Here is a 12,029-nt window from a genome sequence, read left to right as displayed (position 1 = left end):
AAACATTAGAGGATGGCGATAGAATTTTTTAATTATAAAATTGAAAAAATATATATATATTTTAATGTAATTTCTTTTTATTTACCATTTATTAATCTAAAACTATTTTCAATAAAATATTTATCTTTTTGAAATATACAGTTGAAGTAATTTTGAGGTTATTTTTCAGTTTTGCTTTTAGAAAATTTATTTGATAACTACAAATCTTTTTAAAATTTAGAAAAAATCGTTTTATTCATTATTTACATGTCGACATTATTGTAATTGATTTTTCCCACTTTGATAGCTCAAGTATGATATATTGCCCATGACCATGAACACTGATTATCGCTACAATGCAAAACGCCGGTTCTTATCTGTTCTAAATGCGCCTTATTTTAAACGCTCTTTAAGTTAAAAAAAAGCTAATCATATAAGAACATTTCAACAATTTGTTTAAAGCAAACGGGCTGGAAGCTTTCGATGGGTCTTTTTAAAAGTAATAAATATTAATAATATTTTGTTTGCATAACCTTTTTGTACCCACCACCATAGGAGGGGGGTATACAAATCTAGTCATTCCATTGGTAACACCTCGTACTATTAATCTGTAACCCCCTAAAGTATAATATTTTTGATCGTCTTGACATTCTGAGTCGTTTTAGCCATGTCCGTCCGTACCTTAGTCGGTCGAAACCACGATAGCGGTCGAACGCGTAAAGCAAGCCACTTGAAAATTAGCGCATATTCTTTTTATTGATGTAGGTTGTTGGGGATTACAAATGGTTCATATCGGTTGAGATTTGGTTATAGCTCCCATATAAACCGATCCCCAATTTTGATTTCATAAGCCCTTTGAAGCCTTAATTTTCGTTCAATTTGACCGAAATTTGGCACAAGCACCTCTGTTCTGACTTCCAACGTACATAAAACCGATAACCGGATTTTACTTAATAAGCACATAGAAGAATCAATTTTCTTCCGAATTGGATTGAAATGTTGTACTAGGACTTCTGTTCTGACTTCCGACATTCGTGGCGAGTATGATCCGAATCGGGCTACAAGCTGATATAGTTCCTATATAAACTGATCTCCGGATTTGACTTCTTTAGCCCCTAAATGTCTCAATTTTTTACCCAATTTGGCTGAAATTTGGTACAAGAACTTTTATTCTGACTTCTAACATTAGTCCTAAGAATCATTTTAATATATAAATAGCCCTCATATAAACAGATTCCCGGATTTGACTTCTTGAGCCCCTTGAATCAACAAATTTCGTCAGATTTGGCTGAAATTTGGCGCAAGAACCTCTGTTCTTACTTCCAATATCCGTGCCGAATATGATGCGAATCGATCTAAAAACTGGTATGGCCCCCATATAAACCGATCTATAAACTGATATATCACCCATATAAACCGATCCCCGGATTTGACTTCATGATCCTCTTGAAACATCAATTTTCGTCCGATTTGACTGAAATTGGTACAAGAACTTCTGTTGTGACTTCCAACATCCGTGCTGGGTATGATTCAAATCGGTCTATAAACTGATATAGCCCCCATATAAACCAATTCCTGGATTTGACTTCTTGATCCCCTTGAAGTCTCAATTTTCGTCTGATTTGATTTAAATTTGGTAAAGGGCATCTGTTCAGACTTCCAAAATCCGATCCCTGGATTTGACTTCATAAGCCCCTTGAAGCTTCAATTTTCGTCCAAAATTTTAGTTCAATTGGCTAAGACAGAATATTTGTCCCAGTAGCAGTACATAGAATAGCACCTCCATTTGAAGGCCAGTTTGGTCCATTGAGGTACTCCAGAGAGAGTAAGAGAAGAGAAAGAAGATGTGAGTCCTTAGACTAGAGGTTATGGAGAACCCGAGCGGGGGTGAAGAAAACGTCCGTCCCCACGCAAGCACAGATCCACCTACGACGGAGCTTGTGGCACCCCCCTCAGAACCATCCTGTCCCCTCAACAAACCTTAGGAGACATACCAGAGGTATGTTCGAAAATTCACCCAGATCACAGAAGGAACGGCTCCCCAGAAAGGAGAGCCTACGTATCTGCAGACCCGGACAGGAACACAGCAAGTGCTCAATAGTCTCCTCCTCATACTCATCGAGGCAACTCCTACAGAAGTCATTGTGCGGTATCGAACGCCAGCAACTCCCTCGTCCTCCTCTGTTCGATGACTGGCCATAGCGCCTTTACAGTCCGGCAACCATTCACCGAGTCCCACCTCGCCACCCTAGCCATCCCATCTACTGCGTTCATTAGCTCGAAAAATGCCACGTAGGCAAGACCGATGACTGGTCCGTCCGGCGGAGACGAGCCCTTCCTGGGGCACTTGTCCGCGCTCTCATTCCTTGGAATACCCTCATGCCCAGGAACCCATGCCAGCATCATATCGCGTGCCCGGAGCCTATCCAGGAATTCCAAACAATCCGCGACGCATCACGACCTCACCTTCCTCGACCCTAAGACCTTGAGTACCGCCATACTGACCATACTGACATACTGATATTGAGTGCATTAGAGTAGACCCTCCATCTTGGAGCCATCTGTGTAAATCGAGGTCTCATCCTCCTCAAGTACACCACTCGCACTCCATTCGTCTTTCTCAGGAATCAGGAATGCCCTCACTTAAGTCGACACTGGTGCCACGTAGTCGGAGGTCCTCCTCAGTCTACCCTCCGTATCCATAACATTCTACGGCATTCCACTATACCTACGGCATTCCACCATACCAGTGCTCCATAGGCCAGTACTTGTCTCACGATGGCCTTATACCTCCAATAAATCATCATTAATCACGAGATTTCATAGAATCGGTTAGAACACCCCTCCTTAGGGGGTTCCTCTGGTCACCCGCCTTCTGACCACACTATCTCCCAGGTTCGCATTTATAAAGGTTCGCATGCCATAAAGCATATTATTGGTCCACTGAGAGATTAAGGGGTTAATCCCTGTGCGGTCTAGTGCGGCGACTATCGCCCCTATCTCCACATTATTGAAGGACCCCTCAATATCCAAGAAGGCCGCTAAAGTGTACTCCTTCTGTCGGAGAGACGCCTTGACTGTACCAACTCGGGAAGAGCCGTCTCCACCGACATGCCTTTGAGGCATGCGTGTTGTGCGCCACTGAAGTTCTCCGGCGACAGTCCTCCTCTCACCCTCAGCACAATCAGCCTAAACCGATCCCTAGATTTGATTTCATGAGCCCTTTGAAGCTTCAATTTTTGTCCTAAATTTTAGTTCAATTGGTTAAGACAGAATATTTGTCCCAGTAGCAGAACATAGAATAGCGTTTTAAGCGCCTCCATTTCCATCCGATTTCCCCAAGTATGATCCGAATCGGCCTTTATACTAATATAGGCCCTCTTTAATATCGATACCATACCCCTATATGAATTCTTGAGACCATTTATTTATTTCTTTTAAAATTTCAAGTTATTCCATTACTCTTCTACATATTCGATAATTAACCCATACTTATTTGTTGAAATCAAAAGTGATAACATTTGTTAAACATTTGTTTTCGTAAAACAAACAAGTCTGCTGTTATTGGCAAAGTAAATAAAGCAATCAATCACAAAAAGGGGAAAACTAATTATGGACAAATTTTTATCAAAGTTTATTGAAATCACATTTTTCTAGTTCTTAAAAACATTCCGAAAAAGTCCTGTGCGGAGTGTTGCATCAACGTTGAAGACCCTTTAAAGCCCCTGAGCTGCTTACACTTTCTCTGTAAATGTTCTGGTTTATGTCCAAAATGAGTAGTGGGGTTGTTTTTTCAACAACTGAGGTTCATTAATCTGAGTAGGGCCAAAGCATTTGTACCAGATGGCAAAGCTGAATACTCAATAAATGGTTATTGTTATGAGAAGTATTTATCGGAGAGAGAACAAGTAACAAGCCATTAAGTTTGGCGTTGTTGGACTTTGGATACACACCGTCGACTATCCGGAGAAAAAGTGCACCATAGCAGCTTCATCAAAATAGGGTCGGATCTAGACCAAAGATCTGCAGCGGTTTATAGCATTTTCGATGCACCGCAAAAATATTTGTCTTTTTGTATCAACGCAATTTTTTTTGTACAGAAAAACACAAATAATATGGCGGTGGTGCCGCTTTAAAGCAACGAGTAACGCCTGAGTTGAAACTACCACCGCAAATACTTATGCTTATGTCTCTCTTGTATATGTATATGTGGCATGGTAAGTGTTTTTCGAAAACAACGCAAACACCGCAATTTTTTTTATACCCACCACCATAACATTCGCTTGTGAGTAGCTCGTTCTATTCCAAGTTTAATTTTTTCCATCCGCCGACCTTCTGTATTTTTTACTAGTGGGTGCTGTCGATAATAATCATAAACTTTCGATTTGTTTATATTTTCTTTGCTCTGAGTATGTGTTATGAATTATCAAAAATTATCAGGAGAGCAAAGATTGAGTCGATTTCCCATAGATTTATAAGGGAGTCTGCTTAAAGTCTAGTCTCACATGTGTTTAAAAATTAGGTCCGCTTGTGGTAAGATAAGATTTAGCGATAAAGTAAATCGTAGCCCTTGACATCTCCCGATAACAGTTGGTAACTTAAAATTTACTGTGTTAATAGTTAAATGGATTGCAAAGAGAGAAAATACTATATCGCATTTTGACATTTCAAAGAGAGTATTTCAAAATCGATAGAGAACCAGGTTAGCTTTGTCCACCTATAGTAAAAAGCAGCAATGGGAAAATGCACTTGTTCATGTGTAGCTATACTATATTGCACATATAGTATAATGAGCGTGTGTGTGTGTCCATCATGACTTCTCTTAACATAACTATAACCATTTTGCAACTCTGTATTTAAATTACTTTGTGTAAAGTAAAAGCCCGTCATAGAAGTAGAATGAGCAATGAGCATGTGTGTGTGTGCTTCAACTGTGGTCATTACATAACTGTTTGTAGAGAGAAAGTGCAGGTTTCTTCTATTGCCAACTCTGACTTTGATATGTCAAAATCCGTTTTACTTTTTGCTGAGCAAAATGTTGACATTTTCAATATGTACCGACTTACACATAACGGCTTAATCGATGTCTTTTTTTGTGCAAACTATGAGTTATCGTGGTTTACGCTGAGAGAGATTCTTTGCATTTTTACGGAAAATATTTATTTCTATATAGATAAGTATGTACCTGCCATGGTAAAATATATATAAAAATTATTTTACCATGATACCTCAACATTATCAGCAGAAGAAAGAAAATAAACAAACACATTTTCTTAATTTTTATCAACTTAATCTTACCTTGGCTGCCGCAAAACCATCCGGATTGCAACTGGGCAATAAATGTATTTCCGTTGTATTCAATAATTCTTGCACTTCCGGCATATTGGCATAATTTTTAGTTAAATATTGAGCTAAAAATATTATTATTTGCCGGCCTAGTGTTTCATCACCGTGAATGTTGGCGGTAATTTTGACCAAAGGTCTCAAGAGATCACCCGTTACGACATCTTCTCCCGGTGCGGAGAGAACCAAAACATTCATATCACGATTTTGCAAAGTTTTGCCGATAGAATACGCTCGCGCTAAGTGTGGAAATTCCCGTTGCAAACTTGCAAATAACGAACCGACTTCATGATTATCGAGATACTTTGCATTTACGAGGAAGTCCTCATTTTCGTTTACAGACTGCGCCGACGTCGCAGTTACTATCAAAACAGAGACGTAGACAAAGCCGAAGACATTGAGCAATCGAAAGAGAGGTGAGTCAGAACACCTTTTAGAATGCAGCGAAGCGAACGCCGCACCTGCGCTCATTTTTCTTGATTCTTTTCTGGGTTACCCGGACGACACACACACACACACGCCGCGCACTATGCACAAACCAATGGGTAAAAAAAAATTTTTGCTGCTGCCGTTGTGTTGAAAGCAAAAAGACAAAGAAAGGACGGACACTGTAATGCCACCACTTTGTATTTTTTTTCTTGTAATACTTTTAGCTAGACACCAGACTACATGTGGCAGTTAAACAAATTGTATTATTTTATTTTTTCTTTCTTTCTTTTCTTTTTTGTAAGGGGATTTCTTTTGGATTTTCTGTTGTTTAAACAACACCTTTGCTGACGTTGATTTCTGGCCTCAGCTAGAGCTTTCTTTTGTATCACACGCTTAAATGCACTTCACTTTTTTTTTGGCTATTCTTATTGGCAAAAATAAGGCACTTTTTCGCTTTATTAGATTATTTATTATAATATTTCGCTATTTCTATAAACTTTGAACACATTTTAGCAAAATCTAATCACAAAATCTTAAACCGAAACGAGCAATATCTCACACTCACTCATAGATACTTCTTCCCGCAACCAACCGAACAATTGTTTTGTTGTTTACGCGTCAAAATAAATACAGCACACAGGCAGAGCACAAAGGGGGCTTTGTTATGATAACGGCGTACGATAATGAAACCTTTGGCGGCGACATGGCAATAATCCATAACTACTTATGTTAAGATCAGGAAATATTTAAAGCATTGAGCATATCCAAAGGAATTTTGAAAATGTGGACTATAAGAGTAACATGAACTATGGAAAAATTGGAATTTCTTAATAAAAAAAGATTTTTTTACGATATTTCTAAAAACGGTTTCGAGTAGAAAAAATTTACATTACAAAAAAAAAACACAATTTAACAAAAAATAAAAAATAGAAATTAGTTAAAAACTTTACATGAAATCAAACACAATTTAATGTAAAAAAATAAAAATTAATTAAAAACTTAGAAAATTTACGTGATGTCAAAACACAATTTAATGAAAAAAAAACATTAAATTTTAAACCAGCATATTCCTGAAAAGCTTAAACCACTTTAACACTGATCATTAAAAGCTTTTTCAACGGTTCAATCATTGGAATTGTTGCGACAAGCTTTTACAAAATATCATAATTACATTAATTTTTTTATACTAACTCAATCTTACATTCATATAAAACTAGAATTAATTGTTTTTAAGTACTCCCTTTAAGTCATTAGCTTAAAAAAGGCATTTATATATTTCGCATGTTTTTAGCTAATACGTTTTTTTATATGGATGTTAACAGTTGTTCACGTAAAAAACAAAATACAATAGAATATCAACCCTTATACATAAAATCAGCTGAGCAGGTGTGAATACAGAAAGTGACATCTCATCTGACATGTCTGATCGTGTAATTGTAGCTTAAGTTGCCAAAATCATGGACAAATATTGTGGAGAAAAGTTGTGTTTTCATTACAAAAAGCTCTATCAAGCTCTTACAACTTTTGCCAAATATTATTGCTGAGCGCATTAAATTAGGTTAACCTTCATGTTGTAATAAGCTGTCAAAATCATGGAAAATAACCACCAATTGTCAAAATTTGCAAGCTTGAACGAGATCGCCTAATTTCAGAAATTCAGAAAAAGCAACGTTAACAATAAGAAAAACACTTTAAATTTGTTACAAACGTAACCTCTTAAATGTGTGTGGATAGAAATTATCAAAAAATCTACGCTCCTTTCAAGGGCTCACCATAGAAAGGCTTTTAGAAGTTGCAGCACCTCCAACATCTCTCGCAACAAAAGAACACAACGACGACATAGTTGGTGTTGAGTAATTTAAGGCAACACCACCACACCACCCAACACACACATACACTCCCGCCCCTTTACTACGCCTAGAACTGCTGCTCAACGACAGTCGCACGTCGAATAGAACAAGGAAGCAATTACAAGTGCAAACAAGACGAACGAAAGGGAATTTCTTGTATTATTCAACGAAGGCCGCATAGCGAAGGTAAACTAGAAATCTATCTACCAAGATGGCAAATCCTAGAGCATCGGTGGCAGCCGAGGTGGTCCATCACAGTGGCCCACAGCCTTTGGTCAAAATTGGCCATTATCTGCTGGGCAACACTTTGGGTACGGGAACTTTTGGCAAAGTGAAAATAGGCGAACATCAAATGACCAAGCACAAGGTGGCTGTAAAGATTTTGAACAGGCAAAAGATTAAGTCCTTGGATGTGGTGGGCAAGATCAGGCGTGAGATACAGAATCTAAAGCTCTTTAGACATCCCCATATTATCAAGTTGTATCAGGTGATATCGACACCCACTGATATTTTCATGATTATGGAATATGTAAGTGGCGGTGAGCTTTTCGATTACATTGTTAAGCATGGGAAACTGCAGGAGCATGAGGCCCGTAGATTTTTCCAGCAAATTATTTCGGGAGTAGACTATTGTCATCGCCACATGATTGTACATCGTGACTTGAAACCTGAAAATTTGCTATTGGATCACAATCGTCATGTGAAAATCGCCGATTTTGGCTTGTCCAATATGATGTTGGATGGTGAGTTCCTGAGAACTTCTTGTGGTTCTCCCAACTATGCTGCTCCGGAGGTTATCTCGGGTAAATTGTATGCTGGCCCTGAGGTGGATATCTGGTCTTGTGGTGTCATACTATATGCCCTGTTGTGTGGCACCTTGCCCTTTGATGATGAACATGTGCCCACATTGTTCCGTAAAATTAAATCAGGCATATTTCCCATACCAGAGTATCTCAATAAGACGGTGGTCAATCTGGTATGTCAAATGTTGCAAGTGGATCCTTTGAAGAGAGCCAATATAGAAGAAATCAAGAAACATGAATGGTTCCAAAAAGATTTGCCCTCATATTTGTTCCCTTCATCCATCGAACAGGATTCGAATGTCATCGATACCTATGCAGTGTCAGAGGTGTGCACCAAATTTGGGGTAAAAGAACAGGAAGTGCATAATGCCCTTTTGAGTGGAGATCCCCATGATCAGCTGGCCATTGCCTATCATTTGATTATAGATAACAAAAGATTTGCCGATGAGGCAGCCAAAACAGAGATAAATAACTTCTTTGTAGCCGGTTCGCCACCACCAGCAGCCCATTCGCCTAATGAAGCGCCGGATGTCAACTTTGGAGTGGGTTCCTCGTCGGGCAACTCGACGCCTGGTCGCACTTCTTTAACACCCTCCATGAAGCCACATCCTGAACGCATTGCCCCTTTGAGGGAGAGACAACTTGCTATGGCTGTACAAGCCCAAGGCGGAGGTGCCTTCCCCGAGAAGACCGCTAGAGGCACTCCCATTAAACGCGCCAAATGGCATTTGGGCATTCGATCGCAAAGCAAGCCGAACGACATTATGCTGGAGGTTTATCGTGCCATGAAAGCCTTAGATTACGAGTGGAAAATCATCAATCCCTATCATGTGCGTGTGCGCCGGCAAAATATCAAAAATGGCATCTATTCCAAAATGTCTTTGCAACTCTATCAGGTGGATGCTAAAAGTTATCTCTTGGACTTTAAATCCCTAACCAATGATGAGGTGGAGCAGGGCGATGATGTGATATTGGAGAGTTTGACACCACCGCCTTTGAGTACTAGCGGCATAATGCCGCCACAGCCAACGGGACATCATACCATGGAGTTCTTTGAAATGTGTGCCGCTTTAATCATACAATTAGCTCGCTAAGTAACAACCCGGCGTTATAGATGCTGCAAGCCTGGATTTTCTAAATTTTTATTAGTAATTTTATAAACTATACCAAAAAAAAGAACACAAAACAATCCCCTTCCCCTCTCTAAATAACTATTGAACACCCACATATAAATCAATTACATACTTGTTGTTTGTCATAAATTCTATTATTATTATGATTATTATCCATCGACTATAAGTACGATTAAATTTAAAACCTTTATGTTATCCTAAATGGCTATCTTTACTAGGTCATCTCCCAAAACCTTTCTTCTATTTTTTGATCTACTTTGGGTTTTTTTACGTTGTAGAAAACTTATTTCGATCGACTTTAGCAAAATGAAAATGTTACAAATCTGCAAATATGCCTATAAATTAATTTAATCAAAATGTAAGTTATGCTTATCGAAAGGCGCAATATGGAATAATTTCAAATTATTATTTTTCAATAGTATGTAAGTTTTATTTTTTTTTTTGTTAATAAAGGTTAAGAAAAAAGTATTAAAACACTAAAAATAATAAAAATGTTTTTTTTTTTAAAGGGGAGCTTTTCTTAAATATTGGGTTGCCCAAAAAGTAATTGCGGATTTTTTAAAAGAAAGTAAATGCATTTTTAATGAAACTTAGAATGAACTTTAATCAAATATACTTTTTTTTACACTTTTTTTCTAAAACAAGCTAAAAGTAACAGCTGATAACTGACAGAAGAAAGAATGCAATTACAGAGTCACAAGCTGTGAAAAAATTTGTCAACGCCGACTATATGAAAAATCCGCAATTACTTTTTGGGTAACCCAATAGTTTAAGTGCTTGCAGAATTGCGGTGCCCAAAGTATCACCGTTGTAACCGGGCCTAGGATGAGTTTTGCAGAGGGGAGGAAAGCCCAACCAGACATTTCTGGCTCTCTCAATCTCACAAGGGGTCTCTTTGATGCATTTTTGGCATACAAATGGAATGACATCACATCAAGTTAGCTGTAGCTATCGATCTGGAGATTGGTAACGACAACGCATTGTCTTCAACCTTTCTAACAAGTTTTTCCAGTATCTTATCCCGAACCATACACCCAAAGGTAGCTAAGTTTGTGCTTATCCTAGAAAGAAAAGCAAGATGTGAGAAGTGAGTATACAGAGTAGTGTCGGATATAGACAGAGGAAACCACCCAGTGTGTGACGCAGTAAGAGTAGTTAGATTTTGCAGAACCTCAACCAAAGTTCCTCATTCAAGCCGCCTTACAGCAGTCCAGAATGATCAGAGGATTGAATGACTAAAGTGAATTAAAATAGGACAGCCCATGGCAGCCGGTTGTACGTACCGGATTGACCCGATGGAGTTCTTCATCGGCAAGGGCTGCCGCTTCAGTGTATAAAACACTGCTACAACAACAACAACAACAACAAAATGGGACTTCTGGAATGTTTGTCCTTACAAGCTCTGTAGAAGTCGGCATCTGCCTGCGTTTAGTGCAATGTCAGTGTTCACATATCGCAATGGCAAGTCAGCACCCATGACAGCCGGCTCAGTGTATAAAACACTGCTACAACAACAACAACAAAATGGGACAGCTGGAATGTTTGTCCTTACAAGCTCTATAGAAGTCGGCATCTGCCTGCGTTTAGTGCAATGTCAGTGTTCACATATCGCAATGGCAATTCAGCACCCATGACAGCCGGATTGACCCGATGGTTTCCTTTATCGGTAAGGGCTGTCGCCTTAGAGTACAACACTGCTACAACAAAAGGACCCGGCACGGCATAGCTGTGAGCACCACACGGGCTGGAACATTGAGGTCCGATCTGTGTGGTGTTCATTGCTGTCACTAAAAGCTTAGGTGCGAGCTACTGGACGCGACCACAGGTTTCGGATAGGGGAATGCTCCATACGGGGTAGCTGCAACAGCATTCGCAGACAATCAGCGGTCGTGCCGCACCGGCTCTTGCACAAATACTGAGTGCCTGTGATATGATAAGGCGAGTTATTGGGGCTTTAAATAAACAATGGAGGATCGCCACCTCCACATGAAAATGTGGCTACAACAGTTACAGCAACAACCCTAAAGTTGCCAAAGTTCGTAATAAGGTTAGCATTCCAACCCTGCAATGGCAGTCGCGGACAATCAGAGGTCGTGCCGCACCGGCTCTTGCACAAATACTGAGTGCCTCTGATATGATAGGGCGAGTTATTGGGGCCTCTAAATAACCAATGGAGGATCGCCACCTCCACATGAAAATGTGGCTAGAACATCTACAGCAACACCCCTAAAGTTGCAAAAGTTCCTAATAAGGTTAACATTCCAACCCTGAAACGGCAGTCGCAGACAATGAGAGAACGTGCGGCACAAATACTGAGTGCCTATGATATGATAGGGCGATTTATTGGGGCCTTTAAATAACCAATGGAGGATCGCCACCTCCACATGAAAATGTGGCTACAACATCTACAGCAACACTCCTAATGTTCGTAATAAGGTTAGCATTCCAAACCTGATATCTACTCGCTTCATTCGGATATCTTTGGTCCATTG

The 12,029-nt window shown here is 39.4% G+C and overlaps 2 protein-coding genes across 4 annotated transcripts in view; one reads left to right on the top strand and one right to left on the bottom strand.

Moving 5' to 3' along the window:
• The window catches only part of LOC106093712 (carboxypeptidase D), a 101,516-nt gene extending 95,163 nt beyond the window's left edge, over window positions 1–6,353 (bottom strand). For all 3 annotated transcript variants that reach the window (XR_009398192.1, XM_059368146.1, XM_059368147.1), the window contains exon 1: window positions 5,278–6,353. Coding sequence is in view for 2 of the 3 variants with exons in the window: in XM_059368146.1 (XP_059224129.1) it covers window positions 5,278–5,793 (516 nt within the window). In the remaining variant the exon portion in view is untranslated. The remainder of the gene's footprint in view (window positions 1–5,277) is intronic.
• Window positions 6,354–7,340: 987 nt separating this feature from the next.
• On the top strand, window positions 7,341–9,769 carry LOC106093713 (5'-AMP-activated protein kinase catalytic subunit alpha-2). Its single transcript, XM_013260844.2, has one exon. It carries the CDS (start codon window positions 7,813–7,815, stop codon window positions 9,496–9,498), a length of 1,686 nt encoding a protein of 561 aa, XP_013116298.1. The 5' UTR covers window positions 7,341–7,812; the 3' UTR covers window positions 9,499–9,769.
• The last annotated feature ends 2,260 nt before the right edge of the window (window positions 9,770–12,029 follow it).

Source organism: Stomoxys calcitrans, chromosome 4 (genome assembly GCF_963082655.1).
Source record: "Stomoxys calcitrans chromosome 4, idStoCalc2.1, whole genome shotgun sequence".
Lineage (NCBI taxonomy): Eukaryota > Metazoa > Arthropoda > Insecta > Diptera > Muscidae > Stomoxys > Stomoxys calcitrans.
The sequence above is the reverse complement of the archived record's forward strand: the minus strand, read 5'-3'. Positions and strand labels throughout refer to the sequence as shown.